General features: G+C 40.8%; 5 protein-coding genes and 1 long non-coding RNA gene across 13 annotated transcripts; 3 read left to right on the top strand and 3 right to left on the bottom strand.

Moving 5' to 3' along the window:
• Nucleotides 1-292: 292 nt before the first annotated feature.
• On the bottom strand, nt 293-5669 carry Acph-1 (venom acid phosphatase). Its single transcript, XM_046636715.2, has 7 exons — nt 5499-5669; nt 3585-3740; nt 3321-3425; nt 2626-2891; nt 2237-2520; nt 1459-1667; nt 293-1304 (listed from the first exon to the last, which is right to left on the bottom strand). Exons 2-7 carry the CDS (start codon nt 3699-3701, stop codon nt 1131-1133), a joined length of 1155 nt encoding a protein of 384 aa, XP_046492671.1. The 5' UTR covers nt 3702-3740; nt 5499-5669; the 3' UTR covers nt 293-1130.
• Nucleotides 2404-15680, top strand: LOC124224661 (venom acid phosphatase Acph-1-like). Of its 8 annotated transcripts, none has more exons than XM_046636702.2 (7): nt 2404-2544; nt 13529-13678; nt 13806-13895; nt 13986-14199; nt 14273-14481; nt 14543-14899; nt 14977-15680. In XM_046636702.2, exons 2-7 carry the CDS (start codon nt 13598-13600, stop codon nt 15259-15261), a joined length of 1236 nt encoding a protein of 411 aa, XP_046492658.1. In that variant the 5' UTR covers nt 2404-2544; nt 13529-13597; the 3' UTR covers nt 15262-15680. The 8 variants fall into 8 exon arrangements, with proteins under 8 accessions (XP_046492658.1, XP_046492652.1, XP_046492656.1 ...); XM_046636696.2 differs by lacking the exon at nt 2404-2544 and adding an exon at nt 12875-12966; XM_046636700.2 differs by lacking the exon at nt 2404-2544 and adding an exon at nt 12973-13122.
• A 147-nt stretch (nt 15681-15827) lies between these two features.
• LOC124224663 (venom acid phosphatase Acph-1-like) lies at nt 15828-18407 on the top strand. The gene is made up of 6 exons (XM_046636705.1): nt 15828-16149; nt 16810-16923; nt 17021-17234; nt 17313-17521; nt 17599-17934; nt 18012-18407. The coding sequence occupies exons 1-6, from the start codon at nt 16039-16041 to the stop codon at nt 18246-18248; spliced, it is 1221 nt and encodes a 406-aa protein (XP_046492661.1). The 5' UTR covers nt 15828-16038; the 3' UTR covers nt 18249-18407.
• Nucleotides 18408-19028: 621 nt separating this feature from the next.
• LOC138190334 (uncharacterized) lies at nt 19029-21188 on the bottom strand. The gene is made up of 3 exons (XM_069135256.1): nt 21176-21188; nt 19813-21044; nt 19029-19738 (listed from the first exon to the last, which is right to left on the bottom strand). The coding sequence occupies exons 1-3, from the start codon at nt 21186-21188 to the stop codon at nt 19205-19207; spliced, it is 1779 nt and encodes a 592-aa protein (XP_068991357.1). The 3' UTR covers nt 19029-19204.
• On the bottom strand, nt 21186-22084 carry LOC124217927 (uncharacterized). Its single transcript, XR_011176261.1, has 3 exons — nt 21971-22084; nt 21370-21506; nt 21186-21282 (listed from the first exon to the last, which is right to left on the bottom strand). It is a non-coding gene; the product is annotated as an uncharacterized lncRNA (long non-coding RNA).
• LOC124224671 (mitochondrial import inner membrane translocase subunit Tim13) lies at nt 22031-23235 on the top strand. Its single transcript, XM_046636724.2, has 3 exons — nt 22031-22374; nt 22449-22517; nt 22813-23235. The coding sequence occupies exons 1-3, from the start codon at nt 22264-22266 to the stop codon at nt 22909-22911; spliced, it is 279 nt and encodes a 92-aa protein (XP_046492680.1). The 5' UTR covers nt 22031-22263; the 3' UTR covers nt 22912-23235.
• Nucleotides 23236-23278: the final 43 nt, after the last annotated feature.

Raw genomic sequence — 23278 nt, 5'->3', positions numbered from 1 at the left:
AGTCATGTGATTAAGTATAGTGTTTATGATATTTTTTTACATTCAGCATTTTCTCTGCACAAATATTAAATTACGGTTTACAACCGATTGCATATGTTTTATTTTTCTACATTCGAATTCCGGTCATATCGTGACTGATTTTTAAAGATTCTCAATAAACGACGGAAACGCGAACGGTGGCTAAATTTTCGAAATAATTGTAATACATATCGTACGCGAAAATTGACGACAAGATCGTAGTCTCCTGGAATGAAAAGTGAGAAGGTAGTCAGGGTAAATAAACAAACACAAATTTCAATTCAGAATTCAATATATTTATTATACATGAAACTGAGTGCGTATCAACGAATACGTAATTGTTTGAACGTATTTCCATATCTACTACGTGTATGTACAAATAAAATAATATTAGAACGTATATTAAATAAATAAACAATTGCGTGGTAGGCAGGTGTATTATTAAATGTACAACAAGGCAGAGAATACTGAGAAAAAAAATTATAAGAAAAGTTAGATTTCGTTAATACGAAGAGCAACAAGAACGGTACAATAAACAAAAAAAAAAAAAAAAAACAAGAACAACAACAACAACAACAACAACAACATCGGACCATTGTCAAATCTATAGGTATGATTCACACATGTACAGCTTTACACGCGTTGTACGCGCGTCCATTGTGACAGGTATATTTTAAACGGAGTAAAAATTATTTTCCGCAAGACATGCGAAGCGTTTCCACTCTTATATTTTATCGCAGATAAACCTGCACGTCATCTCGGTATCGATATTGAAAATAAAAACAGATAACAAAAGAATTTCCAATTGGTTGAAATCTTACGATAGATGTATTCATGAAAAGGTTTTTATACCGCGGACGACGGGAGTGATACGTTTCTATGCTGTAGAATGAACTTATCCGTAATCGTGCGTGCGTATAAATAAAATTAGACGAAAAAGAAAAAAAAAGAAAAATCACCACACCCTGCAGCATCGCGTCTAACGATACGCGGCGTGTCTGCCACACGCGCGAATCAATCAACGATATGTATATTTTTATTCTTTTTTTCAACGACCGCACCACGATCATATATAACGAAACCATCTCTCTTATCTCTTCTACCTAATTTCATCACAGCGTATTGCTCAGCGCCGTGGGAGCGCCCTTCTTTACGCATATCAAGTCGGAATCAGAGGGGATAACGGGCTGCATTATCTCCAGAAACTGATCCAGAGGACAGAGTTCTTCGCATCCAGGTATCCTCTTCGTTACGAAGGTCTGAGGTATTCCGAGGTAGTGGAGAACCTGAGGAAGAATCAATCGGTGATTTTTCAATCGCACAGTGCCAGCAACGTAAACTTTCCTCATCTCGCGTATTCCCTCCATTTGGACTTTGACGGGAGTCTAAATTAGCCATTTCGGTACGTAGATGCTAAGAAAAATCGCTAAACTCTCTCACCTTGACAAAGTACTCGTTCTTCTTCTCCCAAAGCTCGACGACAATGCCGCTCGAATACTGGGGAACGTGGGGTTCGTATACTCCGAGTGTGTTCAAAACTGCACCGATGTTCGTCTCGTGGGAGCTGTAAAGGTAAATCTTACGATCGGCAGGCGTAGTTCCGCTCCTAACTGCGGACATGTCCTCTGAGATCTTTCGCACCAATGGACCTGATGAGGGAAACAATTGTTGAACGATTGTCCGTAAGGCTCGGGTCGACATTGCCGGTTAATCTTTGCGCAAACGTGAAGAGATACCGATTGTCTACCTGATGCTCGTCACGCGAACAATAACTTTACAGATTTGTTGTTATTGAGCATATGGCGCAATGTCAATTCCACGATAAGTAACATTGCTTTCAGACAAACATATTTACTCTTGGCTTTTATTGTTTAGTCCGCGGTCTCGGATTGAACCGGTTTTATCATTCGTTCAACAAGCGCAGCTGCGGTGCATGTGCAGCCCGTATTAAACTGGCTCGGTTCTCAATTCAGTATTTAACCGTGTGTGCGTGTGTTTGTCTGTGTATATATACCGGTACAACGTCACTGTATTCAATCAAAACGCGCGTATCAATTTCTACAGAAACTTAATTATATTTGCTTCGACCAAGTTTGGCAATAACGACGCGATACGAATTATCTCTTCCGAAATAATCACACCTCGTGAACGTGAATGTGAATTGCTATGTGTAATTTACCGATTACCGCATATTGCAGGGTAATTTAACCAAACTCACCTCCGTTCAATTTCTTGAGGTTGTTGGTAAAAGAGGCACTCTCGTATTGAACGGTAGCTGCTTCGTACAATTGACCATCTGGGTAAATCTCTTTGGTCCATTCCGGCAACACCAAATTCGCGGCCATCTGGGCGGTAAATATGTGGTAAAAGTCGTAGAGGTCGAAAGCGGACGTCACAGGCCTTCCGCTGTGGGTTTCGATATAAGCAGCGAGTGCGCTGTACTTGGCGAATTTTCTAACGATCTCAGGATTATTCTTGACCCGTTCGAACTCAGCCACGAACCTGGAATAGGAAAAACGTCACCGGGTGAGTAACGAGGATAACAAAATGACATTGTCCTCCCCCTCCGTTACGAAAGATCGTCCAGATCTTAATTAAGTTACTGACTTCGGACACTCGTCGGCGAGCAGAAGGATGTCCTCGTAGGAGCGCTTGTAGGTCGTCGGTATCGGTTGCCAGAAAAGCTGGCTGTTCCATCGCTGGATCGGTGCCGGCGGGAAAAGCGCACTCAGGACCAATTGAAGGGACATTTTCGTCCTGTCGTAGTACGTGCTGCGAGCCTCGACCATCGAGGGCACCCAAACGGGTCCGAGGAAATCACCGTAGCGAGCTTTAAGCTCGAGACCCAGCTGATATTCGCGCATTTTTCCAGCCTACGAAGAGTTGAAAACACCGGGAAAACTTTTTAATCGAGAGACTTTACACACCACCAGTGAACAGTGGCAGGCGGATCTGCCTGTTCAACTTCATTCTACGAACGTGTCACGAATTTCTTTGATAAAATCTTATATACCGGATTCGAATAAATTCTCTACGTCTATTACACCGACGTTATTTATTAACTCTGATTCTAATCGGATACCGCGATGTAACTTTACTCGTTTGTTCGGTAGTGACGGAAAAGGAAGATGGCACGAAAGAAGGAGGAACGAAGACTTCGTACAAATTTACGCAGACTTTTATGGGAAAGAATTCTTCCAAGTATGTTAATTCGAGATTTTGGATCATTACCGAATAACTTTGAGACTCGGTAGAATATTTATACACCTACCGTTATATTATTTTGATCGTATAATACTCACGTTGGTAAGACCTCCTCGACCTTCCGGGTAGAACGTTTCGTTTATGAACGGATCCGTGGGATAAGTTTCTAACGGATCGGGAGCTCGGTCGCCGTGTCGAAAAACCTTGACAAAATAATGAAATTATCAGTTAATTATACAGTAGCCGAAATATATTGTAAGAGATATTAGAATTGACGATTATGTTGCTCGTGATAAAATAATCACTTTCGTTTATCTTATATTGTTTGTCAATTTTTTATTTATTTCACTGTTCTTACTTACGACATTGACTAGTCTCAGCACTGGCTCATCATTCTTGGCGCCAACGTGATCGGCACCGATTGTTGAAAAGGCCAAGACAATCGGGAGTAGGGTCATTGTCAGGAGTTTCTTGCCCATGGCGATGACGTGCGGAGTCTTATACAGTTGCGGATTTATCTGTGCGATAAAATACTTTATTATTTGCCGCTCGAAGTATAAATGCAACCGTTATCCACCACAGGCTACTCTCTGAGAACCGTATCACGCGATCACATCACTAAACGCCTCTGAATGTTGTCCATAGTTGACGTAGAACGAAGATGCCTGCCTACGAATCAATTGACTTGTCAAATTACTTCAGGATTACTTGAACCAGGACGTATACGGTACAAGGCTATGACCAAACGCGATTTTACGACACGATAAATTTTGGTTCGCTAAGTATTCGCATCTTCGCCTCGCCAAACTTTAATTAACGGACTGTTGCGATTTCTGTTTTTTTTTTTTTTTTTTTTTTTTTCTTCCTTATTTTGCATACTTTTTTTTCTTAGTCCTGATACTCCTGATACGGGTCAGTGATCAAACCGTATTAGCACAGACACGTCGCGTTATGTAAATCTGCAAGCGGTTAAACGACCGTGTACGAGCGATCAAGCTAGGAATTGAGCAATCGGCTTGGAATTTTCAATACGTATGCATTAACGCGAATGTGTCACACATATGCATAAACGCGCGCACACAGGCGAATAAGACGAAATCGCGCTGTCTTTCTCGCCTACGTATAACAACCATAAATAGAACTGATTTTCCTTGAAAATCTCTCCGCACCGCGCGTGTCGCTACAGCAACCAGACAGATTGCGTTGTTTTATGCACCGATCAAGCTCATAAGTCAAACGTATGACCGTTCGCAGCTTCGGATTCTATCATTGCGATGCTGTATTCGTTTGCAATATTCCAGGCGGTCCGACCGCTTCGACGAAGTCCGAACTCAGATCTATCAAGCGATATGTACGTATCACGCGTGTAACGAACGTGTGTAAAATACACACAGCACTGCTGAAATGACACGTGTTAATTACTTCCACGTGATATTTGTCTGCGTGCGTGTGTGTGTGTGTGTGTGTGTGAAAATTTAGTCGAGCTAAATTACCATCAACTAAACCTTTAAAAGATCTCGTCGTTCTTTATTGAAACTAGTCTTAATCGGTACAATTTTCTAGCCATTAAATGACTGGTGTTGTTTCGTTGATGCTTTTTCTCTGTCTATCGTTGCATAATCGGAGCACGCACGTTGCAGCGAATGCGTCGACAATAAGTCAATACGATGGTATCAGACATTGATCGTCGGTATTTGAATAGATCGCTATCCAGGCGTACAAGTATTTGTACCTAATACATGATTTTTCCAGCCGGAAGTCAAATTTATTCGGATGTGTGAAATTTGATTCGAATTACCAGTAAAATTTTATCCTATCGAACAAACGTGCTCGTTAATGTCAGATAAATTATCTCACGCATAATTGTAATGATATTCATTCGTACCGAACATGTTTAAACGGCTATTCTTCGGACATCAATCAATCGACTCTGTTATTTATAAGCGCAAAATTACTGTGATGTTCTCGATCGAGTTGTTGCGGATAAAAACTTGATCAACAGGGTCTTTGCAATAAGAAAATTTTACATGCTTATTGATCAGAGAAACCCAAAATAAAATTCCGTCACATCTCTTCTTCTCTAAATTGAATAAAATTCGACAAAAAAAACAGCAGGAATGAAACTACATCAATAATGAAATCGCCTATCGTAAGGTGTATCTGTATATTGCGAAATCGGTATAATTGAATTTCTCGTAACAATCTGACGGTGCGTTAGATGCAAATACGACGATTGATAAAAATGAGAAAAAAATTCAAATGCGAAACTGACGCACCTGATCGTCACGTCGACGAACGGACGGTACGAAACGTCGACGGGCTTCGACGGGGACGGAGCTTGCCTGGCAGGTGGGATGCCGACGCAGACGATGACTTTCTCTGGCGGTTGTGCGGTGGAAGCTCGGACTTTCGGTGCGACGACTCCGATGTTATAGCAGCCGTTATCAGCTCCGGCGGATTGCCGAAGACCGTTCGTTCCATGCGTTCGAATCCCCACCCGCCCCCGTCCGTCCAATGTCCATCACCCGGCTTCCATCCGCCGTTTCTCCCTCCTCCACCCCCGTTTCGCACGCGATACAAAACCCGGCCGGAACGGCGTCAAACGAGGCGAAGATTTTCAAATATCTCGAAGATTTGTTCGTTCGAGCTTAGTTCGTAGATCTCTAAATTGATTAACATTATTTTTTTCCTTCCTTCGCGACGACGTTTGTCGTTGGAATTCTTAAGTCTTTGACGATCGGCTTAATGAACTAATAATGAACGGAATAGAAAATAGGCGTCAGTCGCGTCGTGGAAGATTATTTTCTGAATAAAATACGCCTTCGTATCTGCCAGACTTTGAACCATTCCGAAACGAAGCATTATACAGGTATATCAACTTTCGCTAATTTTTCAGGACATTTACGAATCTCAAGAGCATACTAATTTTATCGATGCACCCCAATGCGCGACTATTCTGCAGTTATAAAATTACTAAATAACATCGAATTGCGGCGAACGAAACTACTCAATTGCCGAAGGCACATCTAAAGGTATCCCCGCCAATGTTTCTGCTGGCTCGATTAACGTCAATGCCGTTCATGCCCAATTATGATTTCAGGCATTGATTCAATCCCAAGAATGACGCAAACGCGACTTGTTTTCGTCGACGATTCGCACACCTTGGAAAATCCGCGTGAAGACCGTGTTGTAAAAAGAAAAAAGGAAAAGGAAAAAGGAACCCCACGAATCGAACACTTCATTCGTAGCCATCGAATCGTGAAAATAGCTTATAATACCACGCGTACGTGTCTTTTGTTTACAATTACTTCGCTTTAACACAGAGATAGAGAAGCAAATGCTTTCGAATATCTTGTCAAGAGTTTTCTGACGATAACGATAATATTTAGCCAGAGCCGATCATTTTCACCGTCACATCGTATCGTTAATAAAGGCAGAGGATAGAGTTTCGTGCCACGGTTTATCATGCTGGTTTTCCCCGGCATCGTCAGTCATGTAATAAGACAGAACTCCGACGAATTAGCCATGATCGGACGGTTCTTAACGTCGTTGGAAGGCGACGTAATCAGTCGAGAATCGGCGATACCTTCGTAAGAAAAAAAAGGAGGGATAGAGAGGATTGTAGAAGACTGGGTATTTCTGTAGAGGAAAAACCTAAATTTCGCCGTGTTTTATTGCGGGAATACCTGCGCAGGTTGATTCTCTTTACCCGTCACGTCCTTAACGTAACTGGTAACACGATCGTCACAGTCGAAGGTTGTCACGTTCCATGAATTTCAAATCATTCGTTAATTGCTTTTCGATCATGGTATGTAGTTGGGTTCTATTTACGACTATCCCCCAGTCACGTGTTAGTCACGCCGTTGCTCATTACAGCACGAGTACAGATAGTTCTTTTAGTTCTTGTTTACACCATGTAAATAATACTTCACGACGAACTTTATCATTGTCCCCGTGCCGTTCACCCAGCCGACTAATCATACAGAAATATATATATACCTGTGTATTAAACATTCGACATACATCAGTGAAAAATAAGAACAAGGGTCGGAGCTAGTGGCCATGATTTGACGAGCCATTCGCCCATCGATACGTGTCAGTAGGTCACTATCGCATTGTCGATACACGTTACAAATAGCTTATTTTTAAGGCAATCTGAACTATAGGTGCGAATCTTGCATGTTGTGAGAGAAAATTTTGGAGGCTATGCTTTGCAAGGCGAGATGAAATCGTAATTTCCGAATTCGGTTAACGAAATGGAATAAGGGAAGCGGCGATTTTTGGTCATGTCGTGTAATAGCGAACAAATTTAATTGATCAACGATTGTCGTGAATCTATAATTGAGAACTCTGTTTTTCGTACAGGACAAACCAACTAAAACGCTGAACAATGTCTTTCAAGCAATCATCCAATAGATCAGCCCCGTTTCAATACTAGTTTGTTTAACACTTGAATGCGTGAAGTAGAAACAACGGCCCTTCAATATAGCTTCGCTCTGACCCTTCATTATAAGTTTACAATACACGCGTGTTCCAGTCTAAATAAATAGACTCCAAAGTTACAAAGTAAATAACATTATATTGTAACGTTTGCTATACAAACATCAAGTCAAGCGTGTAAAATGTGGCCGTTATGATGATGATGATCATCATCATCCTAATGATCATTGAGCAATATCTTATCGCAAAAAATAAACTAATTGACGTCATTACATTTTTGGTAAATATTCGGCCTTGTTAGATACTATTTAGGGAAAATGTAAATGTCGTGAAATCAGCGGTTGCCACTCACCACGCGGTTATTAATTGACAATTATTATTGACAAACAAATACGCACACACGTATACGCATTATCTGAGAAACGGACTATTACTTTTAAACACTCAACAACGATAAAGTAGGAGGTCAGCGAAGAACTGCGTGACATTTTATATGTGTGAGTAAAAAACTGACTGGTGGGATTGAACCAGTTATTTAAAAAAAGAAAACGACTTCGCCGATGTGGTCCGGAAATCATGAGTGTTGTAACTTTTTATTCAGCCAATTCTGTTTATAGCCGTATTGCGGAAATTTATTATCTTGTCGAAGAATCGTGTTTAGCAAAATTCTTCTCTACGGAATTAAACGGACTGGATGTTTTTTTTTTTTTTTTTGTAACAAATACAAACACGGAAAAACCTGTCGAACATTTTTTTCTCACACATTTTTTTTCAGAGGAAGCAAAATATGAATACGGTGTATAGAAATTTTTGTGTAAATTATCACGATTACGTTCTCACATCAGAAAAGTCAAAAAAATTAATATGCAATTTATAAAACAACCAATTTCGGTTTATTTTGTTTTGAAATAAATTTTTGAAAATTAATGATAGTTACGTCGAGGATGGAGATAAGCCGAAAAAAAACCGGGTTTCTCCGTGAAATTACGCGACAAGATTAAACAACGACTATAATTAATTTAATTCGATCTCGAGACGTTACGCGATATAAACATATTTATAACTTAATCACTGTGGATCGTGGCAAGAATTGCCAGGCCGTTAAATCAGGTTTTTCAATTCTGGAAATATGCGCTGCTCACATGACACGGAAAATTAAATCGAAATTTCCTTGATGGTTGGAGATAAATATTTTAAAACGGGATGATTTTCTCGCGGGTCTCTGAGACGCTGAGTATATTATGCAATATTATGCAATAAATTAAATTATCGCAACGTGCTCAACGTGCAAAGAACGAGCTACGAACGAACTGTTCTGGGGATATACTCGTTGCGAGAAGAGCTCAGAAATTCCCAGGGTTATTCCGGCACTCGTGACGTCAAAGAAAAGGAGGAAATTACAACGATTCAATATTCGCCATAATTTCACGTGCACCAGGCTAATGATGTCAGGTACCTGGTAATCGGTCGCAAACGCGAAGCGAACTTCTCCGTCCGCTTCTGAAAAGGCGGGAGAAGAATTTTGTGCCAAACATGCAAACTCGTCCGACGTTTGCCAAATAAATTTTTTTGATCATTTCTGCTTGTTGCATTTTTGTTTCCTTCTATTTTTTTTTTTTTTTTTTATTCTGCACAACAGCATCTTTATCTCATCGCCTCGTTAACGAACTTCGAGTTGAGAGAGTGAGAAAAAGAAAATTGTGTCTGTTAAAGGAGTTTTACACCGTAGAAATTTCAACTTGCAAACACTTTTATCTGTGAATTTGTTATTCGACCAGCTGCATGAATTTCAGGCTGATCGTGCCCGGCGTAATGATCTCATGCCGTATGTATACATGTATACATATATCCCGGCCAGTTTGCAAATGAACTTGGCTTTGCCGACAGTGCAGTGCAGTATAATTGCATATATTTCGTGGCGAGTACTCTGCTGTTGTATTACACAGGCCTACGAAATATAACTTATAATTTCCCCCTTAGGTAATAATGCTTTTTTTAACTTATTTACGCATATTGAATTAAAACGTAGCGCTAGTTTTTTTACAGCACGTCGAGATTTATTTTTAGACATGATACGCATATTTACAGATTTTTGAACAATTTTTATGAAAAAAAATTAACGTGAATATAAACCTGAATGTTTAGGCATAAAGTGAACAGCTTTAGTTTTAAACAAGACTTAAGAGACCACATAAATCAAAAATACTTGTAATATCTTTGTCTACTTTCTTCGAAATCCCTGTTCAATCTTTTTCTCTTGTACTTACGTAGCTCTAAATATGCTTAAAATCACCATAAACAACAACCAGCGAGGGTGGATGAATATTTAAATATCAACACTACCATTGATACATATAATTGACACAAAAACTGGAAGTTATGTCTGGTAGTGCTCAGAAAACGGAAAGAAAAAATTCTCAGATAATTTACGGGACAGATTTTCCAAAATATTTTCTTCACAGATTCGTACCTAATACCTACCGAAATTGCTACTCAGTTTTGTGGGGGAAAAACTATCGCAGGCCTGTGTTATCAGCTCGATTGGCAAGCCGGATTATTGGAGCTTCGTTACCATTTCCTATCTACGACTCATTCTTCCGATACAAATTTCAATATTGGAATTTTTCTTTCTTGCGATCGGTTATCTGCGAAACTTTACAATATATTTACCTTTCTCTAGGGTAAAATTTCTTTTCCGGGTCACATATCTGTGTCAAGTATCGCTTCTGACCTATTTGTGCATTCAGTGATGCAGTCTGATAAAATTTTGAAACGGGAACCTGATGTCTCGTTCCGTACGATTATTCACGCAGATAAATTATCTGCTCTTACTTGAGATAGAATTCCTCGAGTAGCGGCATTTTGTTTCAAGAAAATTTTATTATTTCTAAAATGCAATAAATATCACAGGCACTAAGTCGGTGTCTGGTCCTCGTGATACTTATTTTCGGTTATTCACTATCGGCAATTGCAGAGATAATTGCGTGGTTATACGGGAATGACAATTTGCCAGATCATTGATTCGCTTGTACACATGTAGTGTCATAAAACACTACTGATAAACAACAAACAGCAACGAGTCTCGCGGAGTGGCGTAGACCAACCTTCAAATTACTGTTTCTTTTTTCTTCCCCGCGACATGCGAAGCCGCTGTTCGGGAAATATAATCACAGTTTTTAGTGATCTTTGACACGCGTTAAACAACTTGCGTACATTATGACGTTTTTGTATCCGCGTTTCGCTTTCACTAAGGCACATGTCTACCATACTTCGGAAACGTGATCGCGCAGCCACCGCGGCTAAGATCAAAAGCCCTCTTGTTAAACCAAGTTCGAATTTTCCCAATCTGCAGTTTCGTGACTCTCGACAGCCGATGAAACCGGGTCAGGCGATTTCGTAAGGTGCTGTAATCAGCACATGCGTGAAGGTTAAGAAATCGAAGAAATTCGTATGCCAGCTGAAGCGATATGCGTAAATGAAAAACACCGCGTTGGGTTATCCTCAATTCTCCATTGCCGTGTTTTTCACCTCTCTTTACTTTCTTAACACATGTAAATTTCCACTAAATTGCCACGGATACATTGTGCACAGTGGACGTATTTTCAATATTAACGATTTAAACCAAGCATGTACAGTCTAGTTCTTCTGCCAATTTTTTCTCCCACAATATTTATCGACGTATATAATTTATGGTAATTATACAAAATTTTCGATAAGTAAAATCGCACAATCTTTACACAGCTTCGATTTTAACCTTGGTCTAATTATAGATGTTGGAATTCAATTCAATTCAATTTACATAAAAAGTATAAGCAGGTTACATTTCAATAACAATTTCTTTAGAACGGAATTATTTTTAACTGAGTACAATTTTTACGGTATACTTATTCCGTAGACTAAGATTGAAAAAATCTGCGCACGAAATTTTTTTCTTTCTTTCCTACAACAGAGCGATTTCTACTGTCAAAAATCGTTGTCCCTAACAATTACCGAATGATTTTCTCGATAACTGTTATAAATTGTCTATAAATAATCAGGGTCGAAGATGAGGATAAAAATGAAGAAAATGTCAAACGAGGATGAGATTTACCTCCGGATAATTAGCGGGAGATATTAATCAGATATATTTAATTAGAGGCGTGTAAATGCGGACGTGTTTATTCGTTACGTAACGCAGCCGCACGTGCTTGGCGGCTCGTTCTACACGCTATTACCGGATTGTGTAAGAAATTTGAAACGTGACCCTATCTCGATCTGTCCCCGCGCTATTCTCCCATACGTCCGCATGAGATACGTGTCATTAACAACGTTGTACATCGCACACGCATGCATAATGCGGCGACTTATCGAATCCTAGCGTCAAACGATAAGCATCGACGCCTTGGCCGAACACGAACTTGTCACGCGTCGACGTAGGCGCGGCTGCATGGGCATCAGGCGCTGGCCTATCCGTCTTTCGAAAGCGGCGACGAGCCCCGTTCAGCCCCGTCTCGCGAATCGGAGTCTATAATTATGATGAAATACCACCCGACTCGAGACGCGATAAGGAATTTCCGTTTGCAACATTGGAAATAGTTTCACTTGCACAATGTCGAGCGTTCACCGATTGGATGCTGACGTCTTTTCAGCCTCATCGCGCGGTTCACGATGAATGATAAGAGCCGTTTCAGAGGGAAAAGCGAATGAATGGTATGGCAGTAGTGAATCGCGGTTCAAAGATGATTCGTACATTTTTAACAGCGACTTTTTTTCACACCGACCGACGCGATGAGAGACGGTTATGGATATTCGACTGGCGGAATAGATACTGTTTTGCAACTGTATTGCGAAATTGAAATTCTTTATTTGGCTTATCTTAGGCATTATCGATACCCCCTGTAATTTGGATTATCTGAACAGCATTTCTTTAATTATTGTACCAATTCATGCGTGACGACTATTTTATCGTAATCGTGTACTGGAGTCGAAGGGAATCTTTCTTTTTTTTTTTCTTTCCCAAGCTGGAAACAATATGTACGGCAAACTGCATAGTTTTTTTTTTTATTCCTGTGCATGGGCGTTTTTATTATTGCACACATAACCGTGAAAAATCGCTAATAAGTTGGATAATTTTTTTTTTTGTCAGTAAAAACGCACCTGTAATATTCAACGATATGGCAGTAATTATGTTACGGAAATAATAGTTTGCCATTGATGATATTTATAGACCTGTGCTATTCGATGGCCGACTATTCATACTTCAACCAGACACAAGTGTTACTGGAAGGCGAAAAGGGATCCTAATAAGTCTCTAATAACACTTGTGTAAGTATGAAGCAGAAAACACTTCGCTCAAAATTAGCTGTCTGAAAAAAGCATTATGCGAAAAATTATCACATTGCGATACGGAACATATGTGTATACCTAGAATTAAATAACGATTGTTAAATTGACGTCGACCGTTTCCGTACACGGCGTTCAGTAAGTGTTGTTGGTTATGGAGTGAGTGAGTCTCAATTAATGAGCTCTGTTCTTCGAGTGATATGCTAATGTCACTTTTATTGACTACATAACTGTTCAATTTTTTTCTCATCACGCATCACGCAGTAAAAGATGTTGAATGCATGCATGATCTTTGAGAATAGTGCGTTATTGAGATAAGTTTACATGTACAAAGAAGAACAGCGCTCAAGTGTTGGTTGACATACGTTAGATACATCTAACTCCGAACAGGTGATGCAGTTCAACTTGCAGTGACCCTGTGCGAAGACCGATAACTTTAACGTATTTCTTTCAATACCGATATGCATTTGAAATTTAAACGAGCAGCCCGTATGTCTTTTTGCTAATGAATTTTTAGATCCAACATTAATCATCCTTGTTCCAGTTTGCTGCAATTTGTGAATCCCGGCGTGAATCGTGCTTTCAATTCTCCTGCTATATACCGTATTCGAAAATGCTGGACCACTACTACTGCATGTTCTTCTTCGTGGCAAAACTTGTTGCCGCCACACCGGAACTGAAGCTCGTTCATGTTGTAAGTAACCGTCTTTTACCTTGACGAATTTGCAAAGTTAAAAATAAATAATTTCTACGATGTGAAAATAAACTACGCTGTTAAGATTCTTGAAATAAAAACATTCTGATTTCATTCTGGTTTCCAGTTATTCGCTCACGCTACGGAATATCCTGTCCCGGCTTATACAGTAATAACGAATTTAACGGAGAACCCAATCCTGGAAGGAATGACCAACGTAAGTAAGAGGAACATTCTGAAAATTTAATGCTATAGAAAAATTACAAAAATGGTTATTAAAATTACAGTCTTTTTCATGGCTATACAGGAGGAGATGCTAATGACCTACGAACTCGGCGTTCGATTGCGAAAAAGATACGGCGAGTTTCTCGGTGATCTGCTCGATTCGGAAGTAACAAGGGTCCGTACGACCGACGAAGACATGTCAAAGATGTCCGCAGCGCTGGTGAACGCGGGACTTTGGCCACCAGCGGAACTCCAGCGGTGGTCGGAGAGTTTGAATTGGCAGCCAGTTCCAATGGGTGAGATAAAGCCTCGTCGTTGAGAAAAATTCAACCCGCAACCTGGTCGCATTTAGGTTGTAACCGCTTCCAGATTACGTGCCGGGAGAGGAGGACGTTCTGCTGAAGGGCAGGCTCTGTCCGACCTTCGTGAAGGTGACAAACGGCGTCAGAAAGAGGGCGAGCACTCTTCTGCAGGAGGCGAAGCACGCCGAGCTGTTCTCCTTGATTGGTAACCAGACGGGTTTGGGTATACGCAACTCCGAGGACATCGCGTATCTCTACAAAAGCCTGAGAGCTCGAGTGAGTACTTCGCGTATGTAAAGTATAGAATGAAAGGAGTGAAACGAATCGAGGTGGAAAGGTGTACCGATTACAGGCCAGCCGCGGGTTGTCCTTGCCGACGTGGACTCGGGGGATATACCCGAACGGAGAACTGCGGGACATGAACTACCTCGAGGACTCGATACTGTCAATAACGGAAGTACAGATGAAGCTGAACGGCGGTTTTCTCGTTAAAAAAATCCTCGAGGACTCGGCCGCTCAGGCTAAGGACTCGTTGACCGGGGGGAGGAAAATAATGATGTACAGCGGAGACGAGGATCTGTTAATCGGAGTCATGCACGCCCTTGGAGTGTGGAAACCGCACGTGCCGAATCCGGCCGCAGCCCTGATTTTCGAATTTCTGAAGGACAGTGTGAAGCACACGTACGGAATGAGGGTAAGCTTTGGAGAGAAGCGAACATCTGCGGTGAATGGAGTGGTGGGAATGTTTCCATGTGCTTAAACACGTTTCAGGTACTCTACGACGCCGGGCCGAACAACCTTACGGTACCATTGACCATTCCCGGGTGCAACGAGAGTCGGAATGACTCCGGATGTCCGTTCGAGGACTTGATCCTGCTACTGGAGAAAATTTTGCCAGGTGACGCCGAGGAGCATGTCCTTTGTGGTCGAACCGTCAACCGCATCTCGTACGAAGAGGAAGTCGATTCCGTTCTTATTACCGTAAACAGCGGCACGAAAGCAGCTGCTGGAGCATTCGTGATTCTCTGTGTCTCGATATTTTCCAGCGCTTTATAACTCGTTCGAAATGGGATTGGTGCGAATTATTGCAAAGTGGGGTACGTGTGTGTCTGATGCGTGTGTAATCGTGCGTCGCGTCTTCGTTGCGCAATACTGAAGACCAACGCTCGTAGTGCCTGTCTGAGTTTAGTATTGATAAGAAATTACGACCATAGGCCACGGCGCAATAATATAGTTAATCTTATGTTCACTGTAAGAAGAAGAAATCAACCGATTGAATTCAACTCCTCTTCCAATTATTCTACGCGGTAATCACTTCTCCATCCCCATGTACAAAATTTAGATTTTTTCCGGAGGTGATCGCTTGACGACGATCTTATTTCGAGGAGTGACCAATAACCTGTCAATTTAATTTTGTGTAATTTAATGCCTCTCGCATTCGCGTTATTGGAAGAAATAACGAATTGTGTATATGATTCGGTTTCATCGAGGGGAGTGCTTTATAATTTAGAAATAAAGGTACAAACTTCTCAGCAATCAAGTTTTGTATTGAAATTCGGTACACCGGTTGTTGAAGAGTTTGACATTCACTTATTATCAGTGTCCGATCGAAGACCGGTTTCTGGTCGAAGCTAACCGAAGCCGACGCCGAGGCCGAAGCCAAAGCCAAAGCCAAAGCCGAAGCTTCGGTTGGTCCTTACTTATGGTAGACACATTCATGCAGGTTTATGGTATTTGGAAGACTTGAAAAACGAGTAAGCAATTGTTTAGACAAGAGTAGAAATCTCTACCAGTCATCCTAACCGCATAATATATTCGAATAAACGAAAAGTGATGCCTGCTTCATCGAGTAACCAGTGCAGTCGGAGGACTCTTCTTCTCTTTATGATAATCATCGTAGACTTCAACAATGCTGAATATAACAAATTGAAAATGGTCAACGTTGTGAGTATGCAAGACGATCAGCTTTAATTGAGTACCTTGTTGATAAAAGAAGTGCTCTGGATGTAAATTTTCATTTTCCGTACAAACTTATGCATTCAACTATGTGCAAATGCCTAAGTTCACTAAATTTTGAAGTATGTAAATAGCTAGACAGCTTACTGATCGTAAGTTTCACCATATTTTGAAACAAGCGTCAATGCTTTTGACACATTTGGAAGATAATTACTATTACGATCCCGGAACTACGGTATATCTGATATGCTGAAAAGGAAAAACCTGTACACATGCGGAAATTGATCCTGTGACAGCTAATTTTTCGCCATTACCAACGTAACTGGGGAGGGAGAAACATTAGATATCATATAATCAATTTGAGTATGTGTAAAATTATTGTAATGACAATTTTAAAATACCTGAAGACGAACGCCCGTAATGAACATTGAAAACTTGTGTGCATGAATGTAATAATGCACATTCTTACATGTGCCTCAGACCTGAGCTAGACATCCGATGCAGTATCGTATGATGATATCATCATGTACCGAGTCTACGTCGCAAATGTGATGTGCATATCAGCAAGCTTTTTCACAAGCAGATGATTCAATGACAATCATTACGTTGAATTGCGTATAATTGCGACAAACTAGTTATCTCTTTCAGATCTTCAGACATGGTGAAAGATTGCCGACTGCAAATGAATACTACATAGCGTTTCCGAATACTTCTCACATCAACGTGACATATTCCCAGGAAGGCCTGGGCAGTCTGACTAACGTACGTCGGTGTGAACTATATGAAAATAGAGAGCATGAGGAGAAGCAGAAAGATCCAAGACTTTTATAATTGATATGTATGACGTCTCTGTTTTTAGAATGGAAAGCTGAACATGTACAATCTCGGTGTCTTCTTACGTCAAAGGTACAACAACTTTTTAGGCGATTATTACAATATTAACATAACAAGGATTCGATCCACGGAGTCTTACAGAACCTTTTTGTCTGCTCAACTGGTGAATGCTGGTCTATGGCCACCGGCCGTAATCCAACAGTGGAAAAAGGATCTCCTTTGGATTCCAGTTCCCTACGGTGATTATAAGTCTATTTACTCAAAGCTACTTGATGTACTCAATAACAATACAAATGTAACGCGTTTGCTGGTTTCAGAATACGTAAAGGTTGATGAGGACGCTCTGATGTTACCGTACCTCTGTCGCCGGTACAAGGATGAGTACAAGAAGGTATTGCAAAGTGAAGAGGTCCGAAAAATCGTGGAACCTCATCTAGAGTTCTTTGCGTATCTCAGCCGGTACAGTGGAGTCAACGTTACGACGCCGCAGCAAGTTTTTTTTCTTTATCACATGCTAAAAGCTCAGGTACTTGACATCACGTTCTCAAAGAAGCAATTTAACGCGTTGCCCGACTTGCTCAAAATCTACCTTAAATGTTACAGACAAATTTGAACTTAACGCTTCCTTCATGGAGTACAGGCTACTTCCCGGACGGTCAAATGCGCGATGTAGCTATTCTAGCGTACGATATCATGAACTGGGGAGATCGTATGAAGAAGATATACGGTGGACCTCTTCTTCGCGAAATTTTGCAGAACTGTAAATCTTCCATCAAGGGGGCATCGATTCCAAAAATGAAGTTGTACAGCGGCCATGAGAGCAATATCGTTAGCATCCTTAACACTCTCGGCCTCTGGAATCGTCAGATCCCTGACTACAGCTCCGCTGTAATATTCGAACTCTACTTGAACAATTCATCCAACGAATTTGGCATTCAAGTAAGAACTCGGTATTTAAATCATACGAAGCGCAAGAAATTTTTTATCAAGCAACTATTCATTTCTTATCCGTACAGATTCTCTACTACCGTGGCACAAGTGATGAAATTGTTCCACTCATTCTAACAGGGTGCACGCAAATTTGTCCAATCAACAATTTCACCAGTATATTATCAAACGTGATGCCGGGTGATTTTGAGGAAGTTTGTCAAATGAACCTGCAGACTGACAACAGTAAAAACTTATCCGAATCACTGCACACCACTTCTTCAATCGCTTTGCTGATAATATGCATTCTACTCAAGCCGACCTGAAGTAGATGCCAATTGAAACACTTCTTGTGATAGAGAATACACGAAGAACTGATGATTCTTCTTGAAATAACTAACTGAAATATACTTATCGAGCAAAAATCCCTCCGATAATGACAAGTCAAGATAATAAATTCCGCAAAAGGACTGACTTTCAGAAAATTATGTTACGCAATCCTATGATCAGATGGCATTTTCAGTGTTAATCAAACGTCTCGTGACCTTCCAATTGCTCTTCCAATCTAAGTAAGTTGAAATTAATATTCTATTTCCCGTGACATGCGTTGATCCTAGATTCGATAATTGGCTTTTCTTATTAGCCTCCACAGTTAAACACAAAATGGATATTTGTCAATGAGAGATATTCATTTCAAACATCCGATGTGTACACAACACATATTCTACGTTAGTTGCAAGTGAGCTTCTCGGATGTGTTGATTACTGGATAAGCTAGATTACGCCGTTCCAGTATACGATGACTGAAGCGAAACCAAATTAAGGAACAAACATCTAAACCAATTTAAAAAAATTTGAACACCCACGCATTGTTAAATAAATCCAACACGATGCTCTGGTTAAGAAGTGGCTGGTGCTTCCCAGTCATAATTCCAAGTGTATCAGTAATTAACGCAAACGTTAATGCTGAATACCAAGAATCAAAGATGGTCCATTCAACAATTTCACCACTTTTTTATCGCATGTCATGTAAGATGTTGTCGACTTTTGCAGAATGAATAAGAAGACCATTTGCAGTCGCAGCTCGCGTTTGTATTTTTTACACACTTTGCTGGAATGGAGTTTGCGTAAGGTCATCTCCGTGAAGGTGACCCCATTACTGATTGTAGCAGCAGATGATATGCGGTCGAAGAAGGTGAAAACTGTTTTACGCTTGCTTAAAAGTATATTATACCCGAATTGTCATTGAATGCACGTTCGTATAAATTTATCATCGACTTTGATTATTTAATTTCAGTCTCAAACTTTGACCCATCGCCCGTGGATAAATTGTCGATCTTTGATTTGAGCAGAGAGAGACACTGCCAGGCCATAACTTTGACCAGAGGCCAATGTTGCGTAGTGGACACGACCAATTCCTCCAGTACTCTGGTCCAGTCTTTTTCTTGGTCCTCAACGACCTCCAGCTTCTTCAATCCCGTCAGGAAGATATCAGGCTCTTTCTCATTGACCCTCCAATGTCGCTTCCAAAGATTCGTCACCTCCGGAATCTTTTCAGGAGCACTCATTCTTTCATCGGCCAAGGAACCCAACGCAACGGATTTGTACTTTCTGAGGATTACGTCAAGCGAATGAAAAATAACGTAGGACTTATCGTGCAAATCCAGTGCACTCAGCACGTTTTCTTCAGAAATTTCAGTCACTACTAAAACGAGTTTCTTCAATTCCGAGATCAAGTAGCTTATCACCTGTGTGCAAACTGAAGATGCATTGCAGAGTTCAAGGATGATCAAACGATGGTGTTCCCAAATCGTCGTCTGCAATCGTAAACAAGCAAAGTAAGTTATTGACCCTGGCCGTCGAGGGACATAGAAACTATTATGAGTAATACCTTGTCTAGATGATCGCTGTGCAGCATCCTCGTCAGAATTTTCACGATTGTCTTTACAACTTCTCTCCTGCAAGAATTCAAGCCCTTTTCTTTATCAAGTAGTTCAACGATGCTCACGATGGCCTCAATCCCTTCCTTCTGCACAGACGCGTGCCAGCTTCGGAAACTCGAGACTATCTTCTCGTTAGCCAATACCTTTAGAATCAATCTCACAGATCTGACCAGCAGTTGATTACACTCCGAACTTCTGAGGACATAACTCAACGTCGCCGAAGACACGAAGAGTCGGGGTCGTTTTGAGGCTGGAGCAGAATCGGCGCGTTTTCTCTTGCGAAGCGATTTATCAATTTTTGTCGAACTAGGAACGTAATCGCTATCCGAAGTTCCCTTAAAAATTGGCCTCGAAGATTTCAATTTTTCCAACCTCGTTGACTCGCCGTTGGTTATAATTTGATAGACGTTAGCGGAATCGGCGGATTCTGGTTTCTCTGAATTGAAACCACTGTCAACCGTCGAGGAACTATCCATCCATTCCGAAACTGGGACAGCAGCTGTCGCTCGATCTGGTTTGCGATGTAAATTGGTCGCCACCGGGCTAACCGGTGGGCTTTCATCCGAGTCCGGTACAACAAAATCTTCTTGACTTTCTGCGGAAGTTTTGTACCCGATACAGAGTCGATTCTTGAGCTCCTGTAATTGTGCCCGTTGCTTTGTATCGGAAAAATCAACTCTGTCATAGGAATTTGTGTTCCGAGGCCGAGTTTGGCGTTCGTCCAAATTCAACGGCTTCCTAAAAGTCGCCGAAGAGCGAATTTCAGATGCTGCGAGGACAGGAGGACTGGTATCACTTGCTTGTTGGCTGAACCTAATCTTTTCGCTTAGTCTCCACAGATTCTTAAATACTTTGCTAAATTCGTCAGCTGGTACTCGCTGCAGTTTAGATAGGGTAGCTTTCAGCCAGATTATACCCTGAATGAAGTCAAAATTCACCTCCCACGATGGGTCCGGATCGTCGTCTCGTTTGCGATAGCAATATTGCGACTGAGAACTGCGCGCACTTCGACAGTCGGTAGAATTTTCGTTTTCACTGCGTTGCGAGTTCGCCGGTAATGACGATTTGTCAGATCTAGCGGAAAAGGATTTCGGGCTTTTTCCAGTATTTTCCCTGTTGTCACGGTCGTTCTCTTGATCTTCTCCGTCCAAGCCCGATTCTGTCCAGTCAGAATCTAGGTCTACATAATTTGCAGAAATATGCAACAAAAAACGAACAAGTCACACAGTGCAGGACAGTAGCCAATCCTTGACAGAACTTTCTTTTTGCATCTAAACAATTAATTGATACCATTCAGCCGGATTTAACTACCAACCCTTTTCATCGTCCTCTTCGAAAGATAAAATTTGTGCTTCCGGCGGCAAAGAGTCCCACAATTTGTTAAGTACGCATTCACGTAATTTCGCATTGTTCTCCTCCTGAATTCAATTCATAGGCAATTACAGATAAGTCAACAGACGTGAGTGCATTCAGATTAAAAATTATACAGTAATAAATAATCTCACGCCTTTCCGCCCTTCTCGTAATGTTCTCTCCGCCGCATGGCTGGTGATGATTTTCTCTTTCACAGTCGCACTTTTCTTGGGCGAATTAACCTCAGGGATCCGTCGTTCACTCTGCCTCCCTGCTCCAGCGTATTGCACTTCAAATAATTAACCCGCGGATATTTTGTGTATAAGTAGATAAAATGAAGAATTTTTAGAAAAAGATAAAACGTGCTTTCTGCTTTCGCCACCACTTGTGAACCAGCTTTGTTATCTCTGGACTATGTACAAGGATTTGAAAAATTTTCTGCGAAAAAATACTCTACAACTCTCTTACTAATTTGACTGCAAAATATTTCGGTGTGCAATTGCGAAAATAGCACAATAGTAGCTGCGGAAAACTTTTTCTGGTTGTGCTAATATTCCGACGATATCCAGACATTATTGAGGTCTTATTATTGCTACAGCCCAAACCAATCCAAAATCTAAACGTGGAAACAATCCTACTTCAAATTTCTAAAACAAACTCGACAAAACTAGACATCACTCAATTCCGGGACAATTCAATATGCAGCAATGAAACCCACTAATAGTAATTTTACAAAAATTTCCGTGCACTCACCGTGGTTAACGTTGTTCATTTTAAACAGGTGGAGTCAAACAAAAAATTTTACCACTTGCCCGACTTGATTCATGTAGAACAGAAGAACCGAAAAACGGTCACCGAGTTCGCTCATTCACAGTTATATTCAAACCGCTTCCGAGTTTCAATATATCGATCCTACGCGTCATATCGATGTTCTATCGCAAATTCTCCGAGTCCAACTTCATGTGCTTTCGCTTCTCCTGCCGCTGGAGCCTTGAAGCGTAGATTTGTAGTAATTTACTCGCCGTAAACGAATAAAGTTGAACTAAATGGCCATGGACTCGTTACCATCGGGAAATTTGTCGGGCATTCAAAAGGATGAACTAATGGAGCAGGTCCAACAACAAATAGCCGTCGCCAACGCCCAGGAGCTGCTCACGGTAAAATTGCATAATTTTTTTTCGGCTTCGGATTCCAAGCAAGTTAACACACTTCTTTTCAAACATATATACAGAAAATGACGGAAAAGTGCTTCAAGAAGTGCATCCAGAAGCCCGGAACGTCCCTTGACAGCTCCGAACAGGTAAATACGAAACCACACCGAACATAACCTAACCTCACTTCTGCATTTCATTGATTCAAGTAACCTAAAATACTAGAGCTCGCTCTCACACCACAAACCAACATAACGCCTTGGTGTATTGTAAGAAATTCTAGTATCGAGGTATTGAACGCTGCGAACTAAGTTACGGTGGATCTTTCTAGCGTTGTATCGCCTGTATTCATACTTGGAAAAACAGTCTACAGATCGACGGGTTTGAAATGGAACTGTTTTTAACTTGTTTCATTTATTGCATATTGAACTTTCTTTTTTTCAGAAATGCGTAGCAATGTGTATGGATCGATATATGGATGCTTGGAACTTGGTGTCTAAAGCGTACAGTAACAGGCTTCAGAGAGAACGCAACAGATTGTAACGATTATAGTTAGTTGATTTATCAATTGAATAAACAATTATTCTCTGTACGACGTCATATATAGTTCAATAGTGTGTACATACGTTAACTATTCAAGGGAGTAGAAAATTTACTGGAGACAAATACATAATAGCCCAACTAGAGCCGGCAGTAATTTAACCTCCGCCTCGTATTTGAAATATTTCTTTTATCAAGCCATCACGAATAACGACACTCGTTATTACGGCTCATAATTATTCCTGTTTCTTGTTAATTCACCTGGGTACCCAGCAATTAATGTATACGTTATTAATATGTGTAAATACATTTTTTATTTGGACTGTTGCAATTTCTAATTTTAAATTACCTTTACAGATTATATTATATT

The sequence above is a fragment of the Neodiprion pinetum genome, chromosome 1 (assembly GCF_021155775.2).
Source record: "Neodiprion pinetum isolate iyNeoPine1 chromosome 1, iyNeoPine1.2, whole genome shotgun sequence".
NCBI lineage: Eukaryota > Metazoa > Arthropoda > Insecta > Hymenoptera > Diprionidae > Neodiprion > Neodiprion pinetum.
Note: the sequence above shows the minus strand (reverse complement) of the source record. Positions and strands in the feature narration are given on the sequence as shown.